The sequence below is a fragment of the Eurosta solidaginis genome, chromosome 5 (genome assembly GCF_040869045.1).
Source record: "Eurosta solidaginis isolate ZX-2024a chromosome 5, ASM4086904v1, whole genome shotgun sequence".
Taxonomy (NCBI): Eukaryota; Metazoa; Arthropoda; class Insecta; order Diptera; family Tephritidae; genus Eurosta; species Eurosta solidaginis.
Genome location: NC_090323.1, coordinates 69,783,501 through 69,801,733, shown reverse-complemented (window position 1 = coordinate 69,801,733; position 18,233 = coordinate 69,783,501). Strand labels below are relative to the sequence as shown.

General features: G+C 36.5%; 1 protein-coding gene across 7 annotated transcripts in view; it reads right to left on the bottom strand.

The window, feature by feature from the left end:
* Window positions 1-15,373, bottom strand: part of LOC137253233 (uncharacterized) — a 133,522-nt gene extending 118,149 nt beyond the window's left edge. For 6 of the 7 annotated variants that reach the window (XR_010953752.1, XR_010953753.1, XR_010953751.1 and 3 more), the window contains exons 1-4: window positions 15,220-15,373; window positions 14,928-15,150; window positions 14,732-14,824; window positions 1,397-1,550 (exon numbers count right to left, since the gene is read on the bottom strand). Coding sequence is in view for 4 of the 7 variants with exons in the window: in XM_067789801.1 (XP_067645902.1) it covers window positions 1,397-1,550; window positions 14,732-14,824; window positions 14,928-15,147 (467 nt within the window). In the remaining 3 variants the exon portion in view is untranslated. The remainder of the gene's footprint in view (window positions 1-1,396; window positions 1,551-14,731; window positions 14,825-14,927; window positions 15,151-15,219) is intronic. The other variant, XM_067789800.1, reaches the window with a different exon arrangement.
* Window positions 15,374-18,233: the final 2,860 nt, after the last annotated feature.

The window sequence follows — 18,233 nt, the reverse complement described above, 5'->3', positions numbered from 1 at the left end:
CGGTACGTTGAACCTCAATCCGGGGTCAGAATTTTTATATTGGTTCTGGTTTTTGGAGATATTTTACTACTCTTCGTCTTACGCCATAAACTTTTTATAACACGTACGATTTTCGTTCTCAAATCGACACTGATGATGGCGCAACGCCGAAATCGGTTTGTCTCCAAACCAAATTGACAAAGGATGACGGAAAATCGTTCCAATATACATCTACATCTTCCTTATTCTTGGTTTACATATCAGGAGTCAAATCAGTATTCCTTACTGCTTACAACAGCTAATGTCAGATTTTGCGGGGTAGATAAGTAAATTGGCAGAAAGATGGTTTCATCAATGCAAGTCATCGATTCCAGAGAGTATATTTAGACCATTTCAAGTAACTTATATTTGAGTCAATTTATATTAAACCTGCCTAAGTCCTTCAGAGGATAATAGTGGGAAATCCGAAATACCTACTTGTTTTCTGGCAGTATATTTATATAGCTATTCCACAACTGGAAAGCTGCTTGCAAAACCTGTTTTTAAAGCACATTGCACTTAAAGGTAACGAAGAATTGAACTATATTTGAACGGCTAATAGTAAAAAGCGGACTTATCTTTGAAAATGCAATAAGGCATTAAAAAGTTTATAACTTGTTGAAACGCCATATGAAAACTTTATGCGGTGTTTACTTTTTACCCAATGTTCCTTACATTTCTGAGTTTTCTGTTGTATAATCCTGAAACAGAACTATCTGAAAGAGGGCGTTGACATTTCCAATACAGATATTTATGGAATTGTTCGGAACTATCGAAAACGGAGATAAAATCCTACTAGAAGCACCATGTAGAATTACGGGCAGGATACGCCAGTTGAAAGCATGTAAAGGAGATAGGGGCTGAACAAGTAGTGGTTTCGAATCAAAGCTGCACCAGAGTCACTCCCTCGGAAGACTTAACCACCGATTGTTGGTGCGGCTATGCTTTTCTAGAATCAACGGCTGATATCTCTTATGCTGAGTATTTTTTATATTTTTAATAAGTAGTTAGCAGCTTTTGTTTCCCTATCCTCAAGTGGTGTCAGCGACAGATTTTAGGGTTTTTTGCGACCTTAGGTGCAATGATGGCTGCATGTGCATGGACGGTTAGACTCTTAACGAACGCCACACCCAATATTTTTTTAGTGTCTGGCAGTCGGTAGTGTAGATAATGCCATCACCATGGATGTTCAATAAATCTGTCATTTGCTTTGTTCACATCGTGAAAAGGGTGACGGAGGCTAAATCAGTGATGATATCAAACTACGCGAGGCGAAAACTGCAAAGACTAGGGAGATAATCGTGGCCTTGGAAGCACGGCTCATCGTGCAGCAACCCACGTAGTAAACAGTAGCGTAGACACTTGCGTACATACTTACTTGACACTTTTAATATTCGCCTCGCTCAAACCGGTTACTGTTATATTATTTATTTTCACGGTGAGTGGTGTAATATTTTCCCTATCTTCGATTACTTCGAATTCGCGTACAAACAGTGGATCGATAGGTACTGAATGGGGAGAGCCGTTGATGCCTGCAATAAAAGGAATTCTGTTAGTTGCAAAAATAAAATTTTCGATTCTACTTTTTTGTGAAACCGAACATTTTTGGTTGAGCATGGTGGATGGGATATATGTATGTGTACAACAAGGGTACAAAAAAACTAGGGCTGCGTTGAGACTCTTTCGGCGTCGATTATAGTATTGTAACGAATTTACTGCAATTCCCCTTATTTGCAATCTTCTGCTAACGTTCGAATCACTGAACTGTTGAATAAATAACTCCACTATTCAATAATGCAAAATGGCCTTTATTAAAGTTCTTCACAATAGCTGTGTTTTTTTATTCTTCTATATACGTTTACGCTTAAACTTTATATGGACTGCTAAGCGACAAACTTTAAATACACCTCTGAAATTGCTGCGCATAAAATTTGTCCTACTAAATTTCAATACACATTATTTTATTTATTTTAACTGAAATATGTGTCTCTGTTTCACCCTCTACACTAATTCTATGTATTCTATGCGCGTCCACAATTCATCGCAACTGATTCAGCTATATGTTATACCCTATAGCCATCAGAGGGTTGTGTATCCGCTTTTCGGTACACCCTGTGCTGTAGCTGTAGTTATTTAACCACTACCGCTAGATGGGTCTCCTAAGCATTATCTAAGCGAGGATGGGCGTTTTTTTCACGCGCAAACGAAACGTATAAGGGTGTAAAAAAAAACGGCTAATTCTTTGCATTCTTTCTGGAAAATTCTTTCCTTCGCTTTGCTGCATCCGTTCGGGTTTGTGCCAGTGTTTCTCTCGCAAGTATCTTTGATTTTGTTTTGTTTGGCCCATTCGTTCCATCAACTTTTACCTTTGACTTTTGTGGTTTTTGTCGAATCTCTTTCACCAGCACTCGGTTACTGCTGAACCCTTGCTCAAAACTGAAGTTAAGTGGCACATCCTTGTTCTTATACTGCATAATCATTCTCTGCATATCGATCCTGATGTCATAGTCAACTAAGAAATCCACTCCCAATATGACTTCGTCAACGATCTCCGCCACAACGAATTTGTGTAGAACCATGACCTCCCCAATTAAGACTTCCCATACCACTTCTCCCTGGACTTGGTTATACTCACCAGTAATCGTACGCAATCTTGCTCCAGGTAATGGCTTTACTCTCCTGTTGACCAAGTCGGATCGGATTAAAGAATGAGATGCGCCCGTATCTACAGTCAGTACACGCTCCTTGCCATCCACATTTTCTTTGACGGTAAGACTGCTCGATTTCCTTCCAGGTTGCGAGATAGGTATCACACGATTTCAATAGCTGGGGCAAGTTCTCGATCTTTACATTTGACTCGCTCCGGCTTATCTCTGGTTTACGACCAGCCAAGTTGGAACTACCATGACCGGTGCTGCAATGACGTGCAGTGTGACTTGGGTTACCGCACTTGAAACACTTCATAACTCCGGCATTTTTTTGTTGTAATCCCTTCAGTGCTTCCAAATTCTGTCTACCCAATCTGGCCTTTCCACTTCCACGCTATAAGCTTTGTATGCGGGCTTACTCAAAAGTGACGCTGTTTCCTGAGTCAGTGCATGGGATATCGTTTCAGCAAATGTTGGCTTTGGGTTTACGTATGTGGCTCGCTTCGTTTCGACGTCCCGTATGCCATTTATAAAACTCAGGATTTTAACCCTCTCGGTGTATTCCACGGCTGCGTCCGCATTTGCCAAATGAGCCAACCTTTCAAAATCCGAAGCAAACTTTCTTTCCTGTGTTCGCTTCCGTATCGCCGTTCTACGGTAGCCATCAATGCGTCAAAACTGTTCCGTTCGTACTCTGGAATAGTCTGTAAGATTTCGGCAGCTGGTCCTTTCAATGCTACGAAGAGTGCAGCAACTTTATCTTCAGTATTCCAGTTGTTCACTGTTGCGGTCTTCTCAAATTGTAGCTTAAAGACCTGGAAAGGAACAGAACCGTCAAAGGATGGTGTTTTTACCTTTGGATTACCCGTTGAAACTGCTGCGCGATTTAGTTGCAAGTGCTCGATACGTCCTCTCAAAGCATCCACCTCGGCCTCGATTTTTTCTTCAAACTGTACAATTTTTGTATCTTGCGCCTCCAACTTCGAGGAAATACGTCCTTATTGCTCTTCCAGTTGAGCAGAGATCTGCGATTATATCTGTGCTGAAATTTGCGCCGACATTTCGGATATTCGTGCCTCTTGTCCTTCAATCTTTGCTGTTATTTCAGATGACAATTCTGCAATACGTGTCTCCTGTGATTCCATCTTGGATGCCATATATGTCTTCTGTTCTTCCAGTTGAGTTTCCATCTTGGATGTAGTCTGTGTCGACATTTCTGACATACGCGTTTCTTGTGCTTCAATCTTCGATGTTATTTCTGACGATATTTCTGACATTTGCGACGACATTGATGTTACTGTCGATGTTTGTGCAGATGTTGCAGCCAAAATCATGTTCAAGTCTGCGCTCGTAACTGTCTGCGATGTTTCGTTTTTCTCTTAAATTTTTGTTGTTGTCTCGTCCCCATCAGGATAAAAGACATACTCATCCACATCAATTCCTTGCGACTCCATTACCTCTCGTAGCCGTGCTTGAAGTTCGATCTTATTGCCGGTTGCATTCAATCCACGGTTATCCAACTCCTTTTTCAGTTGCTGGATCCTCAATTCACTCAACTTTGCCATGTCCAAGTTGTATTCCCAATCTTCGGAATTTATCCAACAATTCCTCTTCTGACACCAATTGTAACGAATTTACTGCAATTCCCCTTATTTGCAATCTTCTGCTAACGTTCGAATCACTGAACTGTTGAATAAATAACTCCACTATTCAATAATGCAAAATGGCCTTTATTAAAGTTCTTCCCAATATAACGTACTTCACAATAAATAGATAACTCTACTATTGCTCGCCAGGTGGCTTCTTAAATAAAACGGATTATTGGGCCTCTACTGTTGCTGCCTTTTATACTCTCTGATTTCCTCGTTCGCATCTTCTAGGCACTTCTATTTCCAGAATCTACTAGATAGCCATCAGCTATCAAATTTCTCAGCTGTAACTACAGATGCACGATTTTATAGCTTCTCTCATTGCATACTTTCGGTAGTATCTCAGATATATGCATGTGGTTGTGCGTTGCTTCTCCGCTGCGTGTACGTACATATGTGTAGACATAATGATTAATTCGTTTATGTAGATACAAGTTACTGCCTGATTTATTGTTTATGTGACTTCATTTACTTAGCATCAGACTAGGGATGTGAGTATCACTTAGTGTCACTAATATTCGTCACAGTATCTTCCCATATACTTGCTTTTAAAATTTTGTTAGTGCGGAAGGTAATCGGACCTCACTAATAATTGTAATGAAATGGCCCAACTAGGTACCCAAACTCCTAAGAATTGGCACAGTAACGTTAGACAGGACGAAATACAAACAAAACCAATGACGCCATACAGTTTCACACCAACACTGGCTGTGCAATAACATAAACAGCTAGCTACCAGCAAAAAAATCACCAAGCGATCACTCGTTTGTGTGCATTTTTATGAAAATTGTTTATTTACGCTCGTAGGTCCAGCAAAAAAAGAGCATAAGCGGTTGTTATCAATGGGGAATACTCACTCCTGATAGATAAACCTTGTATTAAGGTAAACATAGTGCATTTTACTGCTTATCTCAAGTTTATTTACGCTACAACTAAGCCTTATACAAAATATATATGTAACTAGTACCTATGTATATGCCGTGAATGTTTCCTTTTTCTTAGTTTTCCCAAATAAACCGGTGTTAAGTTCATTTATTCATAAAAATATTAAATAAAATTGAACACACCGCTCAAAATACAAACATGTCTATAATATTTCTAAATAAAATAATTTCAAAAATTTAAAGTTAAACGGTTTTATTGAAAACAATACTTACATGAAATAATAATAATACTAAAAGCTACAAAATAATTAGGTAGGTCCTAGGTACTAGTCATCATACTCCTCATCAATCTAGGGCGTTGATCAGACAATTAAATAAAAGCGTTGTCAGCATACCAATCAGACTCATAGCAATTAACATACTAGTCAGCCTTTGCGCCAGCATTATACCAGATGGCATACTAGTTATTATATACATCAATATCATACCAATTGACATAGTACTCAGTGTATTCAACATCAACATACCAGTTGGCATACTACTTAGTCTATGCATCAATGTAATAACAGTTGACATACTAGTCGATATTTGCATCAGCATCCTACTATTTAATATACTAGTCTCAGTTGGGTTGAAAAATTACTTGAAAATTAATAAATTAGCTCAAATTTATGTTGTTCATTATATTTCATATATATAAAAGGTATGTATATAACTTTAAAATTTATCACTTCAATACATTATACTTTGGAATAAATTTTAATAAAAATACGTACATATATATGAAAACTAAAAAGTAACGGAATAACACACGAATGTGACGCAAATTCAAGACGCAGGGCTAAGTTTATGGGTTCACCATGGCCAGAAGATTCCCACATTAAATCCCTCAAGCCAAGAGAACTGCTAGGGTTCATCATGGAAGTCGGATGGGATGAGGTGCTGACCAATGGTCGCAGTGCAATCCTCAATAAATTATCTATCTATCTAACGGAGAAGGAACGAACCAGTAGTGGTTGACTGTGTCAAAACAGGCTAAGCTGCACTAGCGCCGTCCTGTTATGAGTGTTAATGGAGTTCAGAATGGTGGCAGTGATATGCACTTTACGGAAGTCATGCTTATGGCTGGATCACCGAACAATTTCATTTAATTGAGGGAATCATAACGGCTTTAAACGTTTTCGTTACTGACTAAAGGGATAATATCGGTAGATACTGGCTGGGTTTCCGGTCTTTCTCTGTTATTTTGGAAAGGCATAAGCTTTTAACGACAAGTAGAAAAAATGTCCTAGGCTACTGATGCCCTCATGGCCAAGGTGTTTTGGCATCGATATAGGTCTTCCGTCTGTGACTATTGATTTGGAAGGCTTGGCCTTTTCAATAACTTCTTTAACCTCTCTTGAGGTAACGGTGAGGGTTGACTCGTCATGCTTGTGTTTATATCTAGCATTGTCAACTGATGTATGCATTGCAAATTGGCTACAGAAAGCACTCGCGCATTTCCCCGAGCCGACAGATGAAATTCTAGTCAAATGAATTATTTAAATACTAACTTGTATTAATAACACCGCAAAATTATAGTCAATGAACCATTCTAAAACTGACCAGTATTATGAACGCCACAAAATTCTAGTCAATTAACTACTCATACACTAACTAGTATGAATAATACCACAAAATTCTAGTCAATGAACTAGAATGTTTGCTGACTACTTTGGCTTTTGACTGCAGGGTATGTCTACACATATTTACGTACGTACACGCAGCGGAGAAGCAACGCACAACCACATGCATATATCTGAGATACTACCGAAAGTATGCAATGAGAGAAGCTATAAAATCGTGCATCTGTAGTTACAGCTGAGAAATTTGATAGCTGATGGCTAACCCTAAGAATGTTCAAATTTGAAATGTGGACTGATATTGAGAATCTTGATAAAAATTTGAAAATTCTTTTAAAATGGGCGTGACATCGCCCAATTGTGATAAATTCAATTTTACAAATATTATTAATCAAAAATCGCCTTTACTATAAGGAATGCTTTGAAGGAAAAACGGTATCGGTTAAGGACCACGCCCACTTTTATATAAAAGATTTTTAGAAGGGTCGCGGACGAATAAAATAAGCTATATCTTTGCAAAAAAGAGCTTTATATCAATGGTATTTCATTTCCCAAGTGGATTTATAACAATAAAAAGGAAAAACTTCAAATTTAAAAAAATGGGCGTGGCACCGCCCCTTTTATGACTAAGCAATTTTCTATGTTTCCAGAGCCATAACTCGAAGAAAAACTAACGGATCGTATTAAAATTGGGTATAGCAGGAAATATTTCTAGGAAAAATGGACGAGATCGGTTAAAGACCACGCCCACTTTTATATAAAAGATTTTTAAAAGGGTCGTAGACGAAAATAATAAGCTATATCTTAGCGAAAAAGAGCTTTGTGTCAATAGAATTTTACTTTCTAAATTGAATTATAACATTAAATTGAAAAACACTCAAATTTTTGAAAATGGGTGTGGACCCGCCCCTTTCATGACTAAGCAATTTTCTATGTTTCGGGAGCCATAACTCGAAGAAAAATTAACGGATCGTAATAAAATTGGGTACACAAATGTTCCCTAAAGCAGAAAATATTTCTAATAGAAATGGACGGGATCGGTTAAAGACCACGGCAACTCAGATATAAAACAAGTTTAAAAGGGTCGTAGATTAGAATAATAAGCTATAACTTAGCAAACAATAGTTTGGAATCAATAATATTTCACTTATCAAGTTTTATTGTAAGAGGAAATGGGGAGATATTTTTTTTTAAACGGGTGGTGCCACGTGTTATGTAGAAAAGTAATTTATCTGAAATGAAATGTACAATTGAAGCTCACGCTGAGTATATAATGTTCGGTTACACCCGAACTTAGACATCTTTACTTGTTTGTAATAATATTCAGGATAGTATTTTTTGTTTAAAAGATGCAGGGACCGTGGTATTTAAAAAATTTTTTAGAGCATGTGTAATCTTGCGATCGATTTTTAAAAAACTTTTAATTGAACTAGAAACTTGAAGCCTTACACAAAGTTCAGGTCACCGTGACAATGTAACAAAACGAGAACAAATTTCCGTTAGGTGGCCCACAGGTCTAAATATTTCGAAAAATCGTACTAATCCGATGGAATTTTATAGTAAATTTTTGAGAGACTTCCCATGTAGCTGAAAGCCAGAAGACTATGTATCAAATGAGGGTTTAATTCGTTACGTTGCGCCCGGTTCTAGATATTAAGAATTTTCGTACCTAACGGCGGATCAACTTTTAAGGAAAAAATATCCGCTAGGTGGCGCACGGGTTGAAATAGTGAGTAATTTCTTACGATATTTGAAGTTTTGTGATTTGTTTTTAAGGAACTCCCCGGCAAACTAGACCCATGATTTTTAAAACGTGTTTCAGAGTTTGATGACAGTTTAACATGTGTGACAAAAAGTTTCACTAGATGTTGCAAGGGTCTAGATATTTCAGAAAAATCGATTAATTAATTTTTCAGGGCTTCCCATTGGGCTACTAACTTAATACCTGATACGTAGTTGAAACCCCGATGTAATAGGAGGCGTCCTGTATGAAATATTTAGAAATTTGGTTCTAAGTAATATCTTACAACAATTTCAACCATATGTAGTTCAAGGGATCGAAATATAAAGAAGAACATAAAAAGAAGATAAAAAATGTTTAAGTACATACTTCATTTATATATGTACATGGTCAAAAAGAAAAAAAAATTCTCCTTAAACAAAGATACAACTTGTTCAACACTAATATTCAAATTTCAAAAGGATCAAACAGTTGTTTTATGGGAGGTCCCTGTTTGTGAGAATTCAACAAATCTATCTGTCCGGCATTTCATTATGCTCTTTTATTATATTCTTTTGCCTCTTTATGCAGAAGGTCGGTGCTCAGGGGTCATAAAAAGACATCTCGTGGAAGTTCTGAATGTAGTATTTTGGCAGGCCTGCATCCTTTTAAATCAGGCGATCAAACCGGCGATGCGTACCACTTGAACGGCAGTCCAATTCTTTATCCTTTCCTCAAGTGCTGCCGTCAAGCAACTCAGTTTTGTTGCGGATTTGTACTTAAGATACAATTTCGGAAAGATGTGACTTGAAGGTATAAGTGCTGTTGGACGCTACACCCAGGCCCTACGAGAGAGAGGGGGATTCCCCCCGGGCCCGGGGTTTCTCAGGGGACCCGCGATTTAGAGATACTAAGACATTTTTTTTTAATTCAGGAGAGTCTTTAGTTGTTCCATGTGCAAATTTTAAGCCGAATTTCAAAAACAACGAATACTGATAATAATTTTTTGCCTGGGCCTGAGGAGACAATAAAAACATCAAACAAAAATGTGTTTCTCAGGGGGCCCGCGATTTAGAGGTACTAAGACATTTTTTTTAATTCAGGAGAGTCTTGAGTTGTTCCATGTGCCAATTTTTAGCCGAATTTCAAAAGCAACGAATACTGATAATGATTTTTTGCCTGGGCCTGAGGAGACAATAAAAACCTCAAACAAAAATGTATGTTTATATGAATCCGAAATCGTAAAGTTTTCGTGGTGACACTGATGAAGGTTCATCTTCAAAAAGTCTTCCAACAATACCACCAATTCTGTATCAAAGTCCAGATTATTTAAACGACTTCGATATCGGTACCGTGAATAATGAGTTTTTGCGATCTGAAGAAGTCAAAGAAATAATTCATCGAGGTCATCAAAAGTGTCCTGTTATTTTTCCACGTGATTGTCATGACGAGGCATTTCCTACCTCGTTGTTAAACAGAATCTTGCCAAATGGAGAGAAAGTGGAGCGTGACTGATTAGTGTGGAGTGCCAGTAGCAATGCTTTTTATTGCCTACCATGTCGTCTATTAAGCACCAATACTTTAAATCGACCTAACATTTGTTCTGCGGATATTCGAAATTCCAGGTATGGAAGAAGCTATACGATAAACTGCCATCACACGAAAATGCTCAAGATCACATTAAATGTTATATTCAATGGCGATCTTTACAAAATCTAATTCAAAAGGAGGCTACAGTTGATACACTTATCAATGACCAGCTAATCACTGAAACTCAAAAGTGGAAAGAAATTTTATATAGAATTTTGGACACTATTTTATTTTTGGGTGAAAGAGGCCTAGCTTTTAAAGGCGAAAGTATATATCTTGGTGAACGAAACGATGGACATTTTTTGGGCATCTAAGATCTCATAAGTCAATATGATTCGATACTTAGAGATCATTTGGAGAAAGTTAGGATTTCACAACAGCAGCACAAGCGTTTACAAGTTCACTATCTTTCCCCAGACATTCAGAACGAGTTTAAATTTCTGCAAAGCACGTGAGGGAAACTATATTAGATCAAGGCAAGAAAGCCAAGTATTTTGCTATTATCTTCAATGCTATGATGCTAGTCACGTTGACTACGTTCATTTTGCGCTAGCTCCATTTCAATTCGAAAACAACAAATTTTACAATTCAAGAACGGTTTTTGGCTTTCGTGATTTGTAGCCAACAATCTGGTCAGAAAATCGCTGATCTAATTTGCTATACTTGATTGAAGATTGGCGTGCACAAGGGTATAATAACGGCGCCAATATGAAAGGAGCTTACAACGGAGCACTGCGTCACATTCTCGACAAAAACTCGAATGCTGCAGAATGTTGTACAGCTGCAATTACTTTCTTCGGAGTTGTACAAAAATGTTTTACTATTTTTAGCAGCACTCCACGACGATGGGACATACTCAAAAAGAATGTACCGAGCTCTCTTCATCGTCTTTCAGCCAAAAGCCAAGCAAGCATACGGCGATGTTACCGGCATTCTCAAATACATCAACAAGTTAGAATGTATCTTGCTGTCCTCAATTTGGTTCAAAATACGGACTACCATTAATGAAAGAAACGTGGTCCTCCAAGCTAGAGATGCCACCATAGATGTTGAGGTCCCACATCTAGATGCCTTATTAGCTGATTTGAAGTTGATCCGGAACCAATGAGAAACAATTTTAAACGAATGCAAAACAGTTGCTATTCAATTGAACATCTCCCCAAAGTTTCCGGACATTCGAAAAAGAAAACCCAAAAGACGTTCTGAAGATAATTTAAATGAGATGATTACCGAGGATTCAGTGTCTGATTTTAAAAACAATACATTCCTGGTGATCGTTGATTCGGTAAACACTAGCATTACTGAACGATTTGCAGCTATAAGAAATTTGAGCGAGACGTTTTCCTTTTTATGGCAATTTGAAGACATGGATGAAACTATGGTTCGGGCGAGCGCAGCAAAATTTGTCGAAAACAAGTAAAGATGTCTAAGTTCGGGTGTAACCGAACATTATATACTCAGCGTGAGCTTCAATTGTACATTTCATTTCAGATAAATTACTTTACTACATAACACGTGGCACCGCCCGTTTAAAAGAAAAATGTCTCCCTCCCCATTTCCTCTTACAGTAAAACTTAATAAGTGAAATATCATTGATTCAAAACTATTTTTTTTTAAGTTATAACTTATTATTCCAGTCTACGACCCTTTTAAACTTGTTTTATATCTAAGTTGCCGTGGTCTTTAACCGATCCCGTCCATTTTTACTAGAAATATTTTCTGCTATAATGAAAATATGTGTACACAATTTCATTACGATATGTTAATTTCTTCGATTTATGGCTCATAGAAAATGGCTTTGTCATAAAAGGGGCGGTGCCACACCCATTTTCAAAAATTTTAGTGCTTTCCAATTTAATGTTATAATTCAATTTAGAAAGTAAAATTCTATTGATACAAAGCTCCTTTTTGCTAAGATATAGCGTATTATTTTCTTCTACGACCCTTTTAAAAATCTTTTGTATAAAAGTGGGCGTGGTCTTTCACCGATCTCGTCCATTTTTCCTAGAAATATTTCCTGCTTTAAGGAAAATATGTGTACCCAATTTTGTTACGATATGTACATTTTTCTTCGAGTTATGGCTCCCGAAACATAGAAAATTGCTTAGTCATAAAAGGGGCGTGCCACGCCCATTTTTTTAAATTTGAAGTTTTTCCTATTTACTGTTATAAATCCACTTGGGAAACGAAATACCATTGATATAAAGCACTTTTTTGCAAAGATATAACATATTTTATTCGTCCACGACCCTTTTAAAAATCTTTTATATAAAAGTGGGCAAGCACCACGCAACCGATTTCGTTAATTTTTCTTCAAAGCATGTCTCTGCCGAATTTTGTTACGATAGGTGTAACGATTTTTGATTTATGATTAATAATGTTTGTAAAGTTGATTTTATTATAAGTGGGCGGTGCCACGCCCGTTTTAAAAAATTTTCTCAATATCAGTCCACACGTTAATTTTCAACATACTAGGTTTATTATTTACTAAATAGTCAGGTTTTATGTGTTTTCCAAAATATTATATATATAAAAAGTGGGCGTGGTTATCATCCGATTTCGCTCATTTTCAATACCAATCTATTCTGTGTCCAGATAAGCTCGTGTATCAAATTTTATGAAGATATCTCAATATTTACTCAAGTTATCGTGTTAACGGACAGAGGGACAGACGGACAGACGGACGGACGGACGGACATGACTCAATCAAATTTTTTTCGATACTGATGATTTTAATATATGGAAGTCTATATCTATCTCGATTCCTTTATACCTGTACAACCAACCATTATCCAATCAAAGTTAATATACTCTGTGTGCAAAGCACACTGAGTATAAATACAAGTCGGACATTTCTCAAAGCTTAGAATGCGAAATAATTCACTTGAAACACATTTACGAAGCACATTTTGATAAAGGTCTGTCACCATTGGAATTGCTAAATGCCATCTACATACATATGTTCAAAATCCGTATACGATTTTCCCCAACATTTGTGTTGTTTTACGTATCTTTTGCACTATACCTGTCACTGTAGCTAGTGCAGGACGTTCCTTCAGCGTCGTTTCAAGAATCAAAAACTTTCATAAATCGTGTTCATCTCAAGAGCGAGTTTCAGGACTTTCCACGCTTTGTATTGAATCTGTTTTGGCAAGACAGTTAAATTGTGATATTATTATAAAGATTTTGCAGCGAGAAAAGCAAGTAAAGCCACTCTTTGATATCCGAACTTTCTATATTGAATAATTAAAATTTATAATCATCATTAAATTTATCAGAAATGTATTAACATGTTACCAAATAACTAGAAAAAATTATTTGAAACAATATGTGGCTGTTAAAAGAGAATTTTATTTCTACGTTGCAATAAAAATGTATAAATAGTAAATATTCTGTGTTAATTTTATTGTCAGCTCTTAGTCCAAAAATCGTTTAGTTGATGTGGCAAAAATGTTTTTTGATGTGATCCATCAATAAGGGGAGAAAAAGTGAAAATACACGTATATCGGCGATTTTCATGTACAACTCAGATTTTTTTTATGTATAAAGTATAAAGCTCTTAGTTGTCCGTCTGTCCGCCTGTGTGAAAGATTTTGGATCGACTTTTAACCCTTTTTCCGTGATCCAATCGAGCTGAATTTTTGAAGGCAGACTCGTGGAAATGTCTATCGCGCCAAATTTTTTAAAAAATAGATTTTTATCAATTCTCAGATTTTCCTGAATTTTTTTTTAAATTTTTTTTTTCACTTTTTTCGGCATAACTTGTTATTGTGGCTTTTGAATTTGATCTTGCTCAAAAAACTAAATGGTATGTCTTAATAAATATATAAAAGTTAACTAATCTATGCATAAGCGCTTATAATATGTTGTAGTGACTTGAACACATTATAAGCGCCTACTTCAGTCTAGAGTGGCACAAATAAGTAAGGCAAGATGACTTTGAAGGTTCGAGAAATAAAACCGTTCGAGCGGCAATGGTTCTATGGACCGAGCGTGTTGGACAAACTCGCACAAAAAGTTAAATCCACAATACTGTGAGCGATTAAGCGGTTGAAACAACAACAATAGCACATATGATCAGTTCATTTGAAAGATACGAACAAGATGTGATCTTGGTCAAGTCTGTGTGTCAACACATCTATCATCGAAGGAGCGCGGTTTCGAATCCTACTCTCTGCAGAAAAGGCTCTGAAGGTATTTACAGAAACAATTTTAAGATAGAGATGTTGCAGGGACGAAATATAGTGTGAAGCAAGCTTCACAAAATTCTAGTAGGTCACATTCACCACTTACTACAGCAGAATTTGTTAAACTACCACTGTCTGTATTTATTATTTAACAATTATTTGTACATTTTTTTTGTACATTTTTTATTCAGCTAATATGTTCAGAATTTTAATTTTTACTCTCTAAAACTCCAACCAGTGTATTTTGTGTACTTAAATTATGCTAAAAATTGTGTTAAATTTTGTGGTGTGGTGAAAGTGACTTACTAGAATTTTGTGAAGCTTCGCTGCTTTCCACTGAAGTTCGCGCATGCAACATCTTTATCTTCAAAAATCTTTGGTATTTATAATATAATAATTTTTCTACATCATACCATTTTTCCATGTGCTGAATATGTGCTGAAACGCGTTCACTATGCACTTATCAAAATCAGCCGATTTACGCTGGCAGGTTTGAAGATCTTTAGCTACAGTGAACAATTTAAATAATGAATTAACAAAACAAAGGCAAAAGGAATGAAACACGTTTTCTCAAAAAACTTGTGAGAGTGAATTGGCGCAACAACCTACGTTTCTCTTTCACAACGTTATTGTTGATGCTGTGATATACACTTTCAGTTGTAGAGCTTATGGTAGCAGTTTTGGTTGATGCTGCGGTAGAGAGGGTGGTCGTTTTGGTGGCAGAACATGAAGCACCAGCACTACAGTTGGTCAAATTGTTGGTGCCAAAAGATGATGACAACATTGCACATAAAACGCCAAATGTATATAAAATCCTTGTCGAATGCATTTTCTGTTAGTAAAAATGTATACTTTTCACTTTACTTTTTTCAATGAATTTCTGTTATAGTACGAGTATAACCTTTTTTTTATTTTTCTGTGAATATTATGAAATTTACGCTATATTTTTTTGCCGCTTTTTCGTTTTCGCGGATTATGCACCACTCCAGTTCATGTTACGCTTCACTAAAATTAATTGCTGTTTACACTGTGAATTAAAGCTTTCAACTGGTTGCTCGCTGGTATAAAACTTTGCTTTTATTTGATATTGGAAAAAATGAACACATGTTATATATTAAGTAGTTTATTGTTTGTTCATTGCACATACAATATGCATATCGTCATCACATCTAGAGCTGTTTCAATGTCGTATAAAATTAAAATTGTTTGATTTAAATCAAATAAAATTCATATTATTACTATCACTCTGATATTGGTTTTTTAATAAAAAGATGATAAAACTTTTAAGGACTACCTTTATATAAATGGATCAAAAAATAGAAGCCAATTTTTCCTTTAATACAGACATAGTCTTGTTGAATTTTGACTAAAAAACTTGCACAATAGCTCTTGTAAAATAATTTTGGGATTTGAAACTATAAAGGTGGAGCGCAATCTTTCAATTTAAGGCAAACCATGTACTTGAGATTAACTAACTGATTATTTAAAATTTAAACACGCGCTCTACCTTTATAAATTGAAATCCCAAAATTCTTTTACAAGAGCTATTATTAAAGTTTTTTAGTCAAAATTCGACAAGACTATGTCCGTATTAAAGGAAAAATTGCCTTCTATTTTTTGGTCTATTTATATAAAGGGAGTCCTTAAAATTTTTTTATCATCTTTTTGTTTTAAATTTTTTAGTACTGCCTACAAAAGGGCAATTGCAACTTTGATTAGTAATTTCAGTAATTCCTAAGTGAAAATTCGTATCTTTATTTATTTGTTCAAAATAGCTACCCGTTCTTTGGCGTTTCTCGGACGTACTACGTCTATACCTATATTCGGCTAAGGTGACTGTAGAAAGATGTATGTATGTGTGCTACATATAAATCGGTAAATTATTATAGCTGTTCGATGTTCTTGATATTGGTGGATCGGGTGAGTTGGACAAAGAGGATGAATAGGGTGAATGATTCTTGTTGGCGATTATTCTCATTATTTGCGAAGCCGGATAGTGCAACGCAATCGTTGTTGGTAAATATGATCACAATTGTTGAGGAAGTAAGTTCAACACAATTGATGATGTGGTGAATTTTCATTGCTGTGCATCATAACAAGAGAATTCCACCTCATTTGTCAGCTACTTAATTTGCACATCTGAAAATCGTGGTGAAATTCGCATACGCCTGAAAGCCTAAAAGAATCGTTATGAAAGTCGCGTACGCCTAAAAGTATGCAAGGACGTGCATTGAGTTGGGCCTTCAACGAGGTGTAATTCTACAACGCCTGCAACACTCATGTTTCAAGTCTCTAGATATCAAGGATGTTAGTTAAAAATCGATTGCAAGACTCCAATTTAAAACCAGTTTTCTCAATATCTCGATCCATTTTTGATAAAATATTGCCTTGTCACCGGGTTATGACTTACGGCCCAAGTTTCATGTCTCTAGCTCATCGGGAAGTTACACGAAAATCGATCGCAAGATTCCCCCGTTTTTAAAGGATTTGCAGTTATCTCGACTAGCGCACCACCTAGCGGAAATTGTTTTCTATAAGTTGTATTGTCACCAGGCCTCTAACTAAATGCCAAGTTTCAAGTCTCTAGGGAACCGGGAAGTTAGTTAAAAATGGAATATTTGCTTTCTTACTACCTCGATCCGCGTACCACCTAGCGAATTTTTTTTTGATCAAATGTTGTACTGTCACGGGGTTCTGACCCACGGCCCACTTTTCAGGTTTCTAGCTCACCGGCAAGTTACTCAAAAATCGAACTTAAGATTCCCCTCGTTTTTCAGGGATTCGTAGTTATTACAATTAGCACGCCACCTAGCGGAACTTTGTTTTCTATAAATTGTATTGTCACCGGGTCTCGAACTATGTGCTAAGTTACAAGTCTCTAGGTAACCGGAAAGTTAGTTAAAAATGGATTGAAATATTCCCAAATTAAAATTCATTTACCTTATATCTCGATCCATCCGCCACCTAGCGAAATTTTTTTGATCAAATATTGCATTTTCACCGTGTTCTGACTTACGGCTCAAGCCTCATATCTCCAGCTCACCGGGAAGTTACTAAAAAACCGATTGCAAGATTTCCCTCGTTTTTCAAGGATTTGTAGTTATCTCAGCGCGCCACCTAGCGGAATTTTGTTTTCTGTAAATTGTATTGCCACCAAGCCTCGTATTGGCCAAGTTTCAAGTCTCTAGGTCACCGGGAAGTTAACTAAAAATGGATTGAAAAATTCCCAAATCAAAACTAATTTTCTTAATATCTCGATCCATGCGCCACCTAGCGAATTTTTTTTTGATCAAATATTGCATTGTCACCGGGTTCTGACTCAAGGCCCAAGTTTCAAGTCTCTAGCTCACCGAGAAGTTACTTAAAAATCGATCGCAATATTCCCTGCGTTTTTCAGGGATTTTCGTTTATCTCGATTCGTCTGCCACCTGGCGGCATTTTGTTTTCCAATAATTGTAGTGCCATCGGCTCGCAAACTATGTGCTAAGTTTCAAGTCTCTGGATCACCGAGAAGTTAGTTAAAAGTCGATCGCAAAATTTCCATTTTAAAATTAATTTTCTGTATATCTCGATCGGTGCGCCACCTAGAGGATTTTTTTTCACTCGTATTGTAATTTCCCCCAGATCTGAACTATGTTCTAAGTATCAAATGTCTAGCTCAACGGGAAGTTACCGAAAAAGACTTTTCCGTGGGTCAAAAATTCGTATGGAAATGACGCGTCCAACGCTTTTATTTAATTGTCTGATCAACGCCATAGATTGATAAGGAGTGTGATGACTAGTACCTAGGACCTACCTAATTATTTTCTAGCTTTTTGTATTATTATTACTTCATGTAATTATTGTTTTCAATAAAACCGCTTAACTTAAAAATTTTTTTTTAATTATTTTATTTTAAAATAACTTTTGAACCGT